The sequence below is a fragment of the Lepidochelys kempii genome, chromosome 8 (genome assembly GCF_965140285.1).
Source record: "Lepidochelys kempii isolate rLepKem1 chromosome 8, rLepKem1.hap1, whole genome shotgun sequence".
NCBI lineage: Eukaryota > Metazoa > Chordata > Testudines > Cheloniidae > Lepidochelys > Lepidochelys kempii.
This window is the reverse complement of record NC_136387.1, coordinates 66,576,316-66,593,980: the sequence shown is the minus strand read 5'-3', so window position 1 is coordinate 66,593,980 and position 17,665 is coordinate 66,576,316. Positions and strand designations below refer to the sequence as shown.

Below are 17,665 nucleotides of genomic sequence, written 5' to 3'. Positions count from 1 at the left end.
TACTTATTCTTGGCAATGTGTGCCAAAACCACCCCTGCCTATATCAGGAGATAACCAAATAATGAGGAACTGTGTTTTAATTTCACAGACACTTTCCTACTCTTCTTGTGTTAGCTGGGCAAATGATATATATACCTAAAATTCCTATAAAAACTATAAAACAACATTTGATTATTGCAACCGAGAACCCCCCCAAAGACAACAGACCATTTAAAGTCTTAGAGCACAGGATGTGTATCACATAAATGAAGTAGACTCCGAAGGGAACCATGAATCCGGACCATTTTGGCTTAGAACAGACAACAAACTTGAATTATGTTCCAGTTTGCTCCTTAAGAGCTGCACACATAGTATTAACAGCAGGCATTCTGTTCCCAACACCACTCATCTGTCCTTACATATGTGATCCTCTCTCGTCACCAAGACTACATTTTGATGCAAATCACACTGTTCCAGGCAGCAAAGGCTTTCATCGCAGCTAATCAATTTTCCAGAGTCTTCTGTAAAAAGGGAAAGCTGTAGGACCCTGCCTCAAATATAGGGATACTCCAACAGGATTACTGAATTCATCCGCTTAATGCTTCATAGAGCCTGTAACTGCACAGCACCATTAGTTACTAAAATTCTCTAAGGCACAATCCTCCAACCAACGGTCTCCTCAGCAACGTTGCTTTTATGTATTGTCTGAGAACAAGCCAGAAGTGAGGGGTTAAAACATCAACTTTCTTAACAAAGATCACCGTCTATTCAGTTTGGTCTTCTGTGAAGTACGTCAGTGGCATCAGTGCAAGCTCTTAGTGGACAGGAGCCCACATCAGAGAAAACCACCAGATTTATCGCATCCACCATGCCAGCTCAAAGACAGAACAAACACAGACCCTGAGCTACCTCATGATTACTGGAGGTAGTCCCTCAAGGGCAGGCCGAGGCACACTGGTGGAACAGCATGTGGATAAACTCATGCTGCTCATGAACTACTGTTCTATGGATAGGACTGAAGATTTTTCACCTTTTGCAAAGGAACAGGAACTTGAAGGGGGTGTGGTAGGAATTCCAAAAAAAAATAGCTCTCTAGAAGCAGCAATGAGGACAAGCCCTAGGCATGGCTCACTACTTGTTAGAATTTCTCTTTCCTAATGGTCCTCCCACAACCTAAATACACAAACACCTTCCTGAGAAATGAATTTCAGGGGGCCAAACCCCTCCTAACTGCAACAAGCCTAACACCCACTGTTAGTTGATAAAATCCTTGTTTACCTCTTTCCCCTCCCACATTAAACAACACTAAATTGGGAGGAGAGATAGATACGCTGGAGGGAAGGGATAGGACACAGAGGGCCCCAGACAAATTAGAGGATTGGGCCAAAAGAAATCTGATGAGGTTCAACAAGGATAAGTGCAGAGTCCTGCACTTAGGAAGGAAGAATCCCATGCACCGCTACAGACTAGGGACCAAATGGCTCGGCAGCAGTTCTGCAGAAAAGGACCTAGGGGTTACAGTGGACGAGAAGCTGGATATGAGTCAACAGTGTACCCTTGTTGCCAAGAAGGCCAATAGCATTTTGGGATGTATAAGTAGGGGCATTGCCAGCAGATCGAGGGACGTGATCGTTCCCCTCTATTCGACATTGGTGAGGCCTCATCTGGAGTACCGTGTCCAGTTTTGGGGCCCACACTACAAGAAGGATGTGGAAAAATTGGAAAGAGTCCAGCGGAGGGCAACAAAAATGATTAGGGGACTGGAACACATGACTTATGAGGAGAGGCTGAGGGAACTGGGATTGTTTAGTCTGCGGAAGAGAAGAATGAGGGGGGATTTGATAGCTGCTTTCAACTACCCGAAAGGGGGTTCCAAAGAGGATGGATCTAGACTGTTCTCAGTGGTAGCTGATGACAGAACAAGGAGTAATGGTCTCAAGTTGCAGTGGGGGAGGTTTAGGTTGGATATTAGGAAAAGCTTTTTCACTAGGAGGGTGGTGAAACACTGGAATGCGTTACCCAGGGAGGTGGTGGAATCTCCTTCCTCAGATATTTTTAAGGTCAGGCTCGACAAAGCCCTGGCTGGGATGATTTAGTTGGGGACTGGTCCTGCTTTGAGCAGGGAGTTGGACTAGATGACCTCCTGAGGTCCCTTCCAACCCTGATATTCTGTGATTCTATGATTAAGGACATGTTCACTGACCTGCTTCCCCCACTTGCTACAATGCTCTAGTATCTTCTTAATGGCATGCAATCTTGACCTGACACAGCCCAGTTGCCAATGTGCTCTGTGGATGATAGGAACTGGCCCAAAGCTCATCAGCCGTTATTTTACTCAGGACCCCACAAAACCAAGTTGTAGTCCAAAAGAGTGTTAACATTTTAACTATTAAGAGAGGGAAGCTCGGTAAGAATTTTAGCTTTTTACTTAAAGATGTGTCATTACTGAATCAGACAGGATATAGGATTGAAGTGTAGGTTACTGCATTAACTTCACATCTTTGAAGACCAAAGTTCAAACCTGTTTCAAGTATCAAGTGAAAATTTATTCTCTAAACCCTAACATAATTTGGCATGATTTAGCAAAACTGCTGCTGCTCAGCAACTCAAGACTTGCAAAGCATGGTTATCACAAGTCAGAGCTACGGTATGTCAGAGAGTAGCATGAAGCAGCTTTCAAAACATCTGCCTAAGCAGTCTAGACAATTTGATCAGTCTGCCACTTTCAAAAACTCTACAGAAATATACCACATACTTAAAAGAAATTCAGAGAAAGGCTAGTCCAGAACTTCAGTTTATGTAAATCATTATGGTTCCTCTAACTTCAACAGAGCAACCCAAATTTACATCAGCTAATAATCTGGCCCCGAATACTACTTAAAGTATTAGGATATATTTTATAAATAAAAATCATGATCATTATCATGGGAGAGAAGGCAAGGAATCAGAAAGGGATGCAAGTTTTTTCTCCTACAGCACCGGGTGTGAGGAAGCTGTCATTAGGACATTATAATAAGAGTAAGATAATACTGGAATGTTATTCTCAGTGGTGCTAATGTGGAGCAATAGGTAGCAGCATGCTATATTTAAATAAGGATCATCAGAGAATTCCATTGTCATTAATAAACTGTAATAGCAAAAACACCAATCTGATGACAAGAACACAGGCACTGAAATATCCAGATGTGAAATCAAGATTAGTATTTAGCTACAGAGAGAAATAGAAAAGCTATGATCAAATAAAAGTAATGTTTGCAGATAAAATCACAAGAGGAAGAAACCAAGTTTAAGTCATAATGCAGAACAATTGAAATTCACAGGTGCAAAAAAATCTATGGCTTAAGAATTTAAAATCTTTGTATTAATATCCTGTGTATTGTTTCAAATTGTATGCTCACACAGGGTATTTCAGTAGGACTCCTCATAGATGGACCACTTTGCAGGATCAGGGTCTAAGACTCCAACTTTTGAATATGCAAACAAACAATCAATTATTCTGTGACTATTCTTTTGACTATGCAAGGTTACCAAGATTGTTATTATTGTTCTTAATTAATGTGGTTTTTGACTGAATGCTTTTCTAAAATATTATTCCCACCAAACTACAAGTTGAGTCAGGCTCAACAGTGTTCAGTTACATAGGAGAGAATATCTTTTTCCTTAAAATAAAAAGACATATCCGTGCTATTAAGTTAACAGTTTAGAAACTATTATACATATTTCTAAGAAATCACAGGAGGTAAACAAAATAGTATTTCACAACTCTAAGTTTTGGCACTTGTCCTATCAAACTGAAGCAAAAAATGGGCAAAACAGTCAACTGCAGATGATACCTAACACAACCAGGATGTGTAGAAAATAGAGCCAATTTGCCACCAAAAGAAAAACCAAAGTATGCAGATATACAGTCATGTTTTCTTTAGGTCACCAAGTCTGGTAATGAATTGAAATGAATGTGAATAGGAGTGCTACAGAAACAAGCACTGTAATTAGGTTCCATAGAACAGACACAAGTAAGTTGTGTACGTTTAAGGTAATTCCTTACAGAATCTGTAATGCAATTTTAACACTGGAAATAAAGGTAGGACTTCAAAGTGAATTGACCGGTTGCTATTTTTTATCCTCACAGTGAACCAAAGATCTTAATAAGAGACAAGTGCTAGTGGTCCAATAAAATAACTATCTCAGTATTCAGAGTCATCTAAACAACATAGAACAAAAGAAAAACTTCTCTGCTCTTTCAAAGGGCGGCAGCGCACCACGACCCCCACCCCCACCCCAATCTCAAGCTGCCTCCCCATTTCCTGGCACATCACAGCAGAACAGATCAGAAAGTGTTCTAGGTGGCCTTTTCCACAGTATAAGATACCTGGCTGCCCTGAATTCCTTGGTGGTCCACAAAAACTTCAACATAAAAATGATACTGGCAGATAACATCATTATCTTTCTCTCTCACACACACACAAAATCTGTCACTCCCTAGCTAATTCCTCCCCTCCTCATTCCCTTGCCAGTCAAGCCTACTCTCAGCTATGAAGCTCTGTCGGTTGCCAGGAATTTAACTTATAATTACCAGGTCCCCTAATCATCTCCCAACATTACCACTCACTCTCACCCTACCGTCAACCTGGTGCTGACATCACCTGACAATGTTCCATATTCCATAAACGGCCCTCTTTTTCTCCTTCTTTCCCCTTCCAATACCCACATATTTCCTTCTCATCTACCAGTCACCTTACTGTCTTTACCTTCCCATTTGCTTCTTTACTCCCATAATTTCCTCTTTTACTAAAGGTCAAATTAAAAAACGGGCAAAGGAAAAGGTTGGAGCCAGAAAACCGAGATCCTTTATCCTCCTGATGTTTAAATCCACAGACAATATAGCTGTAGATTGTCAAATACTACTGCCTGGTAATTAACCTCCTAGAATACAGTCAGCAGGTTATAATCGGCATTCAGTGGCATGCCACCATTACTGCATTAAGAGTAACACAGGACATCCAAGACCTGGCTCTGTGGACTTTTCTTAGCATGAATCTTAAATGATTTTCCTTTTTTCTTTCCAATCTCTCACTTGTTCTCTGATGCCCCTTCTAATCTGTCTTCCTTCTTTTCCTGCCTATTCTCTCTCTAGTTCACATTCTTCTCTTCTGATTGCTTGCCTCCCACTTTTGCTACCTCTCTTCTCTGTCGTCCACCATCTTTTTTCACTCATTCCCTTTCACAAGGATTTGCTCAGCCTGCTGCCACCAGAGCACTCCCACCCCGTCAGCTCAAGAATAGGGGATAACTCAGTTTCTCCTGCATACCTAGCAGAAAACATCATAGGCTACCCCAGCTGAATGTTTCCTCAAGCCTATCTGGATGTTTAATTTAACTCTTTGCCGTTGATACGCACTATAGCTTCTGTGAGAGACCAGTGGCAGCATATTTACTGCTAATAGGCCATAGAACATGCAGCATTTTAAATATGGTGCATGGGGCAGTACCTGAGATGAGCTTTGCAACATGCCACTGCTACATTAAGTACTAATTAAGTGGTTAACATGTAAATATAATCCTAAAAAATATTACGAGTGCATGTTCCTTTTTCTCTCCAAGGGAATCAAGTAAAGAATATTTGGAAACTGATCTGATGACCATTTTTATTTCCTTCCCTTTCTTAGAATAAGTGCAGTTGGTAACTTTGTCAAAAAGTTTCATACCAAGAGCCAAGTTATTACTCTTCCTGTGTAATATTTTTTTTTTTTGAGCAAAATTGATCAGGTTACAGCTACATTTTCTTTACAAGGAAATCTCTTTCTTTTTTTAATCTACATTATTTATTTCATGAAGGCCCCAATTCTGCAAATACTTATGCATATACTTTACTTGGCCTCATGAGACTAAGCATGTAAATAAAGTTAAACAAGTGCATAAATATTTGCAGGATCAGGGGCTAAAACAAATCAAAATATTCACTTGTTTAATTGGGCATGTTTGATGAGACTGCCTGCTATTTGAATTACAAACACTTTATCTCTCAAATATTGTTGCTTATGCTCAACAACAGACATTACTAATTAATTAATTCATGTTGTTGTTTCTCCCTCATGTTATTCCCCCCATCCCATACCAAAGATTAAATCATTTCCCAACTTTAGCTAAACCAAATGTTTTTATAGTTACAGAAAAAGCATCTTTAACACCTAAAAATAACCCTTTTAGCATTCTCATAACTCAATAAACCAAGTGCAAAAAGCAATAGAACCCCGATTTTATGAGCACCAATCTTATGAACAGCCAGTTATCTAAATCATTTTTCTGCTGCCAAAGTCATCTTTCTGCCACTGAATGTGACTTCAATCCTTCAGCCAATATTCAAGTAGCTGTTAAGGTTTGAAAAGACTGATCCATTTGGCAGCAGGGAAGAGAAGCAATTCTATCAAACAAAGAAACATCACTGTATACATTAGTTACCGTTACTTATGTGCATTGTCACTGGATGATTAATAAATTATTTTATGCACTATAAATATTGTAATTCTGATATGTTAAATTTTATGAACTTTTTGATTTTATAAATTCCTAAATCCCCAATTAGTTCATCAAATAGGATTTCTCCTGTTAAAAAAAATATATAGTTTTCCTGAGCTGATAACTAGTATGCCATGTTCCAATCTTGTAAGACTCTCTGTCACAGCTCAAAATCCTTGAGAAATCAAATTTTAAAAGAGATTATAATAAAAATGATGAGACAATCATGGCTCCTGGGGACATTACCAAGGACTACTATAAATTATTTTATATTTTTTCAAAATTCAGATCCTTTGGTCCCCTCCTAAGATTTAAGGGATGTAGTCACATCTCTTTGCACAGGGAGTTTGGCAGATATATTGCCACCCAAGCATGAAGTAGTTTCTCATTAAATCTTAATTTCTATACCTAAAGATAACTCAGAGCCAGAATGGCAATAACGTACTTCCATATTTTTAGGTGATCATTTGAAAAAAACAAACTCCCTTCAAAATAAGGGGTAAAAATTTAGACAAAGTAAACCGTGATTTATTTTATTATTTTAAGAACGATTTCAGGAAACGGTTATTTTAAATAAATAATTTATATAAATATACCCTTTAGTGATCTCCAATGCTGGCAGCACATCACTTCCTGCTTTCCTGTTTAGCAATTTCTCACAAGTTAACAGAACTCATTGCAAAAACTATTTCAAAATGAAATTTACGAAGTGCCACAGATATAGAAGTTGAAAAAAGACAGTGTAATGCAGGTCAGCCCAGCTAATTTGTTTCTAATGACAATTTAACCAGTATCTGTTACAATTAAGATTAAACATTATGATTAGAACTTTCAGTTATGGGTCATTTCTATTTTTATTATTTACACCAGTGTAATCCAGCCCTGGGGAAGCAGTTTGTCATGAAATGGAATTACCACAGTTACAATGCAACACTCCAACATTACCTTGTGTTGTGCAATCCTCATGACTCAAGGTCATCGTGTATTGATGCGACATCTCACGAAAACTTTTCCAACAAAATGTTAAGGCACCATACAATGGTCTCTGTAATTAAACTAACACAGTCCTCTCCTATCCCCCTTTCTGGCTGCTAGGAAGGCTCAACACTGCTTTACAGTGAGGACCACGCTTGTAACGGGGCAGCTTTGTTTGTTCTGTGCAACACCAGACAAAGTATGCACTATTACCAATATCAAAGTTCAAAATGCATGAGTCAAATCCAAAAACACATAAGGGCAAAAAAAAAAGGAGTCTTTTTAAAGATTAAACGTGTTTTTTGTCGTCTTCTGAACTCCCTCTCCCAGTACACGCATGACACTGATGTTGCCAGTTCTTGCAAACTTACAAAGTGATGTGATTTTGGCCCGTGCTACAGGATCCTCACCGGACACAGAGGTCCCATTGTCAATCTTTGTGCAAACACATAGCAGGGACAGTCCCTGCCCCAAAGAGGTTCTACTCTAGTGCAAAGCATAGTAGTGAATTTGTGACATGGGAACTGGAACGGGGACCTGTCAGACTCCTCTCACGTGAGCTATTAAATATCCATTGATGGGAACAACTTTTAATCCCTGCTGAGCTGGGCACAATTCACACTGGTGACCTACAGGCAAAAGGCTGTATAGCTCATTAGCAGTCCCTCATAAGCACTAACGTTAGTCCTTCAGAAATGAGGCTGACTTTCTGGAAAAGTAAGTCTACGAAATCAAGTTCTGGCCTTCTTAGAGCTTGAACACACTGGGTCTTCCACTCTCATGACACACACAAAATCTCCCGCACATTGCTGTCAGTCAGCCAAACACTATTCTTAAAAGGGACAACTGCCTGTAACCAAATACAAATAATAAAAATGCAACACTAAAACAAACATTTGCACAATAACCAAATTTGCTTCTAAATACAATGCTTTGCAGGGTCCTTACACTGACTTGTACACATGTGTGTGGGTTTTTTACCTCCACATATGTCATCAGCAGGGTTTGAATCCATAACCTTCAGATCCACAGCACAAACCACTTCCACTTTAGTTATAGGAGTAACTTGAGTAAGGGGGTGGGTGGGAGAGAACAACATGCTGTTATCTTCTATGTAGCCCAGCCCATACAGGGAGAGACCACACACATCTTGCCAGCGGGTCACACATGTGTTTGTGACTCAACAGTGGAATGCTTGGGCAGCAGGATGCTTGGTTCCTATTCCTAGCACTGACAGCGGATTATGGTCTAGTGGTTACAGACATCATAGCCAAATGTAACAACACTCCTACTTGAGTCATGTGTGGGGACTGAACCCAAGAGCTCTGGATGTAAAAACCAGAGTCTCTACCATTTTATCTAAAGAACTAGTTCTCTTACCATGGGAACAGAGTCATAAATCTCTATGTGGTCTAGCGGCTAAAAGGTGGCATAGAGCCACACTGTATTAATGTGGGATACAGAAAGATCTAATTTGCTGTGCTCCTTCTGAAAGCATTATGTGACAAAGTGGGGGACTTGGACTCTGTAACATTAGAGGCCTGAGGTCTATTCCCAGCTCTACCTGCAATGCAAGCTATCACTTATCTGCTCTCTGAAACTGGTTAATGATAGCTACTCCACAAGGCATGAAACTTTGGTTCACAACAAGTGATGTGAAGGACACAGAAATGTCAACAGCAGTCAGAGGAAAAGCTGGGAGTAGAACTCGTGCTGTCTGGGCATGCAGTTTAATGCACCTTTCACTAGACTACAGGACATTTTATGACAGGTTTCAGAGTAGCAGCCGTGTTAGTCTGTATTCGCAAAAACAAAAGGAGGACTTGTGGCACCTGAGAGACTAACAAATTTATTTGAGCATAAGCTTTCGTGAGCTACAGCTCACTTCATCGGATGCATTCAGTGGAAAATACAGTGGGGAGATTTATATACACAGAGAACATGAAACAATGGGTGTTACCATACACACTGTAACGAGAGTGATCACTTAAGGTGAGCTATTACCAGCAGGAGAGCAGGGGGGTGGGGGGGGACCTTTTGTAGTGATAATCAAGGTGGACCATTTCCAGCAGTTGACAAGAACGTCTGAGGAACAGTGCGGGGTGGCCAGTGTCTTGCTCTGTCTTTCGTTTCCCAAAAATTGTGTGACAACCAGAATTCTTCATGTCATCACAACTCTGCTTGTAGCAGGGACCAAATCCACGAGAGTTGACAAAACTGAACAGGAAAATACCAGTTTGACTCTACAAAAGACATATGCATAACCATAAAGAGCCACATGAGGGTCAAACAATACAGGCAAAATATTACCACAGGCATCTTGGCTTACAAAGCAATAAAGCACTAGTGGACTGTGAATGCATCTGGGAGCCAGGACCTCCCAAATTCTAATTCCAAGTCTACCATTGGCACTTTCCTTCTCTGTGCCTGTGGGGATAACATACTACTTGCTACATCACAGGAATAGGAGAATAAACTAGTGTTTACAAAGCACTGTGAGATCCTACGATGCAGATATAACATAATGCAGAGAATTTATTAGACTACTGACAAGTGTAACTATTTCTGAAAACATTGCAAATGTACAGCCCAATCATGAAAGATTTTCAGTATCTCCCCAAGCACCTTCAGTTCTCTTAAGCTACAATGGAAGTTGATGCTCAGTACCTTTTTAGAATGCTCAGCAACTCACAGGATTAAGCCCTTAATTTTCTATTTATGCACTGCCGACCTAAATACATTTTTAAATGTATCCAAGGTTATAATAATTTCTGAAATTTTCTGGGGATGATTCTCTAATGTGAAGAGTGCCTCCTGCAAAGGTCTAAGTGACTGCTCTCATGGAAATCAATGGGAGAAGAGGATTCTCTTCACTTTGCAAAGGCACTTAGCACCTAGCATAAATTAGCAAGATCTTTACTGAGATCACAATTTGGCCCTTATAGGTTTTGATCCACATAAACAAACCCCTGTACCTGAAAGAGTCAAGTTCAAGTCAGTGAAGTTTGAAGCAGTTGCAAGTGTCCATCTGCACAAAGCAGCTTGCCAGACCGCACATCATCAAGAATCTACAACCTATCCTGAAGGAGTATTTGTGGCACCTTAGAGACTAACCAATTTATTTGAGCATAAGCTTTCGTGAGCTACAGCTCACTTCATCGGATCCGATGAAGTGAGCTGTAGCTCACGAAAGCTTATGCTCAAATAAATTGGTTAGTCTCTAAGGTGCCACAAGTACTCCTTTTCTTTTTGCGAATACAGATTAACACGGCTGTTACTCTGAAACCTATCCTGAAGGACGATCCCTCAGTCTCACAGATCTTGGGAGACAGGCCAATCCTCGCTTATAGACAGCCCCCCAACCTGAAGCAAATACTCACCAGCAATGGTAGGAGGTTTAAAACAAATAAAAGGAAGTTCTTCTTCACCCAGCGCACAGTCAACCTGTGGAACTCCTTGCCTGAGGAGGTTGTGAAGGCTAGGAATATAACAGGGTTTAAAAGAGAACTGGATAAATTCATGGAGGTTAAGTCCATTAATGGCTATTAGACAGGATGGGTAAGGAATGGTGTCCCTAGCCTCTGTTTCTCAGAGGGTGGAGATGGATGGCAGGAGAGAGATCACTGGATCATTACTTGTTCAGTTCACTCCCTCTGGGGCACCTGGCATTGGCCACTGTCGGTAGACAGGATATTGGGCTGGACTGACCTTTGGGTTGACCCAGTATGGCCATTCTTATGTTCTTTATGTTCTTAACCACACATCACACCACAAAAACACCAACCCAGGAACCTATCCTTGCAACAAAGCCCATTGCCAACTCTGTCCACATATCTATTCAAGGGACACCATCATAGGACCTAATCACATCAGCCACACCATCAGAGGCTCATTCACCTGCACATCTACCAATGTGATATGTGCCATCATGTGCCAGCAATGCCCCTCTGCCATGTACATTGGCCAAACCAGACAGTCATTTTTTCATGTTCTCTGTGTATATCTATCTTCCTACTGTATTTTTCACTGCATGCATCCGATGAAGTGGGTTTTAGCCCACGAAAGCTTATGCCCAAATAAATTTGTTAGTCTCTAAGGTGCCACAAGTACTCCTCATTCTTTTTGCTGATTCAGACTAACACGGCTACCACTCTGAAAGAAAATATTGTGTTATTATGAAGAAACCTTTCTAGTTCATTAACCCAGTAGAATATATTTACATATTTTATTCATAATGAAATGTGAGTATTATATGAAGCTATATCCAACAGTTGATCTTGAAAGTATTTATAGTTTTGCAAGCTGTGGAAATAATAGCAACAGACCGTATGCATTAGAACACAAAACAGATTGCCTACAAGGATCAGCAAGGAATCATCCACACTCATTCCACATACAGGGATGCATAAATGGCTAAATATATGAGTTGGAGAACCGGGATTTGGAGGAAGAAGAATTCTTCCCTCCAAGACGGTCACTGCCAGAAGCTGAATGCCAGAGTAGATGAACTAGTGCTCTGTTCCAATCTAGCAAGGCCTACTTAGCTCATGCAGTTACTAAATATGTGCTATAATTTCATCTGAATTTCATCTGAATTTGCTCCAGTTAAAATTCATGTCCTCTACAATCTCTACGTCATTTAACAAAAGTTACAGAATACCACCTCTTCTATACAGTGTCATGTATACTACTCAAATTTTGAAGAATTAAGTATTTTAGAATGTCTGTCATAACATTTGCATCTAGTATGCTGCTGGTGTAGTTTTTATTTTGACTGGTTGCAATTTATTCTTGATATGTTTTTTTTATAATGCATTATTGGCTTTTACAGAATATTTTGCAGTAAATGCATTTGCCAAGATGAGAATGGTGTCATAAAAAGAAAGAATATAACTGACACCAATCAGTGATTGTGGACTAAATATGTCAAGCAAACATAGTCCAATTTACATTAATTGTACAAGCATCTATTTTTAAAAACACATGAAATAAGAGGAGGTTCCTAAGCCTGGGTACTAATATTGCCTTCCTATTAGTCTAAAATAGCTTCAATGAAAAAAGTAAAATGTTACAAATTATTAGGTCCTGGTATTCTGAAAGTGTTGCAAAATGTTAGCAAATGTTAAAGTCTATTCTTGCTTCAGCAGACATCTACTTAACTTCCGTATACGTCAGTGAAGTTACTGGTGCATATCAAGTGGGATTAGAAGCAGACCACTTGTACTCAGAATCTCTTCTCATAATATTTTAATATAATGTTAACATTTTACATCACCATATTAAAGACTGGCATTCTGGGGCAATGAAGATATATCCATTTACATATAATCCTCAACAAAATCTTTGTTTAAAAAGAGTGAAAAATTGAAACCATGTTTCACTGGAGTCCAATTAACTCCTAGTGTCTGTTTGTGTATATATTATGTATATAAGTCCCTAATTAATTCACAATACTGCAGCAATTGCGGATCCCGCAATATTAAGCTTCCACAGCAATTTTGTCAGCCAGGTGGTGCTGAGAGCGTGGGGCTGACAACGGGAGTCCTGGCCATCAGCCTTCTGGGGCTGATAGTGGGAGCCCAGGGTCCTGCTGTCAGCCCCACACATGGCGGGGCTCCCGCTGTCAGCCCAGGCAGCTGACAGCCAGAGTCCTGGACATTACTGACTGTAATATAGTTGCAGCAAAATGTCTGGTTATCAAAAAAAATTAGCAGGCATAATATAATACTTGAGTGTTTATATTGTTCCAGCAAATTTTTCTTAAACAAATAGGTCTTCTCTGGCTTTTCCAAATTAACACAATTAATAAAGGTCCATTATTACTTTTCCACAATTTTCCATGTCTTGTCCGCAACTCAGCTGCAATTATTTGACAATCATCTCGTGATTCAAGTATGGCCTAACATATATATTCATACAAAAAAATTGACCTCTCTTTAAAAAAAACAAAAACACAAGAATGTCTGGAAATGAACAGTGAAGAGACCCAACCAATTCGCCACAGACATATAATCCTTCATCACTCTTTATCAACCAACCTTAACTTGCCACCTTAAAATTTTCAAAAATATATGTAACGGCCAAAACAACAAGTTACAATTACACCCACCCACCCTCCCCGTCCCTTTAACCCTCTCATGCCTCCTCCAGTCCCCTGCACACATCCCACTGTGCTTCCCCTGTCCTTTGCAACTTCCATGCCCTTGAGGAGCCCTACTCTCTCCTGCGTACCACTCCATGCACTTGCATTCTCACCCCTACCCCTTCCATTCAAAAAACAGGAAGCATGGCAACTTGCTACCTCACCAGGTACCTCTCAGTCCTCAGACCTACTATCATCGTCTGTCTACTCTTCATGCTCTCTATATCTCTTCCCAAACTTCTAACTCACCACAATTCCCCCCCCCCACACCATGCTCCCACTTCCAATCCATGCCCCCCATGTACCCGTTTGTCCAGGTCAATCCAGCAAAACCAGAAACAAAAAGTCAGTTAATTATGAATTGTTTATAGTAAATACATTTTTCATATTATTAGTTTTAACAGTGCTCTTTATCGCCCCCTATAAGACTAAGAGGAACTTGTCTTCAGCAAAGCCAATAAAATGCAACCCCAGTTCTGCATGAGTCTCCACAGGAGCACAGAGTCCACCCAAGCAGATTCATTTGCAGGTTCAGGCCCAATTTCAGAGATTCTAAGTTCTTTTGAGACAAGACACAAAAAATCATTAGGAAACTTTTCAAATCTGACGGACAGGTGTTTGCAGTTCAGAACACCATAACTTTATAACTGCTCAGTTTTTAATTTTTTTAAAATTAAAAAAACAATTTCTCAGATAAAATCTACCAGAGTTGATGTGCAGGATGTAAAGATTCAGGAAGATTAGAGGGAAAAGCAAAGTGTACTAAAAAACAGGCTTATATTGGGAAGGTAGCTTAACTATGGTTATTACCGCTCCATAAATAAGGATTAACACTATAATTTATACAACTCAAAAAGGTATACAAAACAAGGCCTTGATCCTGCAAAAACTTATCCACCTATTTAACCTTCTGCATATTTAACTCAATGTGACGACTCACATGATTAAATTTAAGCACGTGCTTTTTTGCAGGATCAGTGACTGGACCCCTGATCTTTGTAAATTATTCCATGAGAAAAGACACCTTTGCAAAACCCCAGTGACTTCAAAGGAGCTCCCCATCTGCATCATGTGCCATATAGGCTGGGGGCCTCTCAAAAATAAACGAAAAGAAAATTCACAAACACCACTGGGCAGGGGGGTGAAAAGAAGTAACATTAGGTACAATTTTATCTGACAAAAAGCATGAAATTTACAGTCGAAACTGAAATCATGTGCTTAGGGTATCACAACTTTGTGCATGGGTATCACAGCTTCTGAGGTCCAGAAGGAGCCCCTCTGTTCTGAGATCCCCAATAAATATGTAATCCAAGACCTAAGCACACAGGATTGACTGAGAGGGACCCTGAGCTTTAGCTTTGATCTCCATGAAGATCACACACCTAAAAATCTCACACACGGTTTTTGTTATATTTTTTGCCTGTCTTTTGAGGAATGGTTGGGGAAACACAAACAACACCAGCATGTGATTAGACCACATGCCCAGAAACCTTCAGAGGGCTGAAGCAAGATTTATGTCAAGTTAGTCTTCTTGGGATCTTTTTCCCCCTAGCTATTGTAATTATAGACAATGGTAATTCAGCTTCCTAGATTCCTCATTCTACATGACACCGTTCTTTTTAAAATTACTGACCTATTCATCGGGACAGAATTTGACAACAAAACAAAACCGAAATATGTTGGGGAGGGGTTGTATCTTGTATGGTTTTAAGAGGGTTACTTTTTGCTTTTTTTTAAAAAAGAGGCATTTCAATACCTCCTTACTTCACAATAACGACTGTAAACACAGAGTAGCTTGAGTACTTCTCATAAAGCGTGCAGTGACTACGGTAGGGGACACGGAGGGTGGACACGTGCCCCCCCATACAATAGGGTTTAACTCCCTATAGCATCTTTCACCTCGCGTGCATCCTCCCCTCCAATACTTTGCAGAGTTAAATGCTACCGCGCAAGTGAAAGCAAAACACGAGCAGGATACTTAGCGCATCTCCGCATTTGCACAAAGAAATTAAGCAGCTGATTAATGGGGGATGCGAGGCGAGGGCGGCAGCAGCAGCCCTTGCGGAGCGGGGCCCTTACCTGGGACATCTGGGGCCTGAGGTTGATTTCCTTCAGGTTGATGGAGTGGCTGCGCAGGTTGTTGAGCAGCTGGCAGAGCAGGACCCCATCGCGGAGGGTCTGCGCCAGGTCGAACACCTGAGCCGTGGGCCAGGTCACTCGGTGGTTGTGCGGCAGCACCTTGCAGTGGATCAGCCACTGGGCGCACTGCTTCCAGGGCTCCATGCCGGGCACCAGGCGGGGAGGATGCTGCGGGCTGCAAGCGCCCGGTCCCCAAACCCAGAGAGGCAGGGAAGCCCTCGGGGCTCCGCGCCGCCGCAGTGCTCCGCTCCGGCTCTTCCGAGCGCCCCGGCCCTTTGCAGAGCGCGAGCGGCAGCAGCGGCCGGGCGGCGGCGGCTGGAGAGGCTGCGTGCGAGCTTCCCCCTCCCCCTCTGCGCAGACGAGAGGATGGGCTCGGGACAGGTGCGCGCGCATTGTCCCTGGGCCGGTGGTGCACGCTCTGCGGAGGGGCCGGTGCTGTGGCGCTGCCTGCAGGGCTGGTGGCCCCGGGGCCTCGCCTTCCTAGGCAGGGCCTTCTCCTGCAGCTAGAAGCCCCTGCCAGGCAAAAGGACAAACGCGCCTGCAGCCCCGTTTCAGAGCGGGGAGCTCGTTATGATCAGGTTGGGCTGATGTACCCACTTTCCTGTAACTTCTACAAGCCTGCACATTGAGCAGCAGTGGACAGCAGGGACCCAGCAGCCTTCTTCCCTCAGCCTTGGCTGAGGGGGGGCAGCACCAGGAATGTAGGCTCGGGCCCTGTGGGGCGGTACACCAGTAATGGAGGGTTGGTCCTCAAAATTACCGTGCACCTTTTAACTCCACAGAAATGTACTGAATCGGGCCCTGCTCCTGCAGTCCTGATTAAGGTCAGCAGTCTCCCTCTCGCAGGGGTGCTGGAACAATTTTAATAGTGGGGGTGCTGAGAGCCACTGAACCAAACTGTAAATCCTGTATATGATGGAAAGCACTTCAAGCCAGAGAGTGCGGCTGCACAGCTAGGGTTGCCAGGCATCCGGTTTTTGACTGGAACGCCCAGTGGAAAAGGGACCCTCGTGGCTCCGGTCAGTACTGCCAACCATGCATAGGCGCCGACTTACACTCACGCCGGTGGGTGCTCGACCCCTGCCTCTAGCCCCGACTCCGCCCCTGCCCCCATTCCAACCCCTTCCCCAAAGTCTCCACCCAACTCCACCCCCTCCCATTCCGACTCCTTCCCCAAATCCCCACCCCCGCCTCTTCCCCGTCTCCTCCCCGAGCAGGCTACATTCCTGCTCCTCCCTGCTCCCTCCCAGAGCTTGCTATGCAGCCAAACAGCTGTTTGGCAGCGGCAAGCACTAGGAGGTAGGCGGAGGAGCAGGGACATGGCATGCTCAGGGGAGGAGGTTAGATGAGGTGGGACAGGGAGGGGAGCTTGGCTGCTGCTGGATGCAGAGCACCCACTAATTTTTCCCCATGGCTGCTCCAGCCCCAGAGCACCCATGGAGTCGGCGCCTATGCGACCATGCTGTTAATAGTCCAGTCAGTGGCACAGCGGGGGCCCAGGGCTAAGGCAGGCTCCCTGCCTGCCCTATCTCTGCATGACTCCTGGAAGTAGATGCCCTGCAGCCCCTACACCAGGGGTGGGCAAACTTTTTGGCCCAAGGGCCACATTGGGGTGTGAAACTGTATGGAGGGCAGGTAGGGAAGGCTCTGCCCCCCCAAACAGCTTGTCCCCTGCCCCCTATTTGCCCCCTTCCACTTCCCGCCCCCTGACTGTACCCCTCAAAACCCCTGACTCATCCAACCCCCCCTGCTCCTTGTCCCCTGACTGCCCCCTCCTGAGACCCCCCTGCCCCAAACTGCCCCCCCTGGGATCCCAAACCCTATCCAACCCCCCTGCTCCCCATCCCCTGACTCCCTTGACCTATCCACACTCCCACCCTCTGACAGGCCCCCCCCCCCGGGACTCCCACGCCC

At 42.8% G+C, this 17,665-nt stretch overlaps 1 protein-coding gene across 7 annotated transcripts in view; it reads right to left on the bottom strand.

Annotated features, from left to right (window-relative positions):
• The window catches only part of VAV3 (vav guanine nucleotide exchange factor 3), a 248,586-nt gene extending 232,478 nt beyond the window's left edge, over positions 1-16,108 (bottom strand). For 6 of the 7 annotated variants that reach the window (XR_012160359.1, XR_012160360.1, XM_073356849.1 and 3 more), the window contains exon 1: positions 15,692-15,973. Coding sequence is in view for 5 of the 7 variants with exons in the window: in XM_073356849.1 (XP_073212950.1) it covers positions 15,692-15,895 (204 nt within the window). In the remaining 2 variants the exon portion in view is untranslated. Of the gene's footprint in view, positions 1-15,691 lie in introns of all 7 variants that reach the window. The other variant, XM_073356846.1, reaches the window with a different exon arrangement.
• Positions 16,109-17,665: the final 1,557 nt, after the last annotated feature.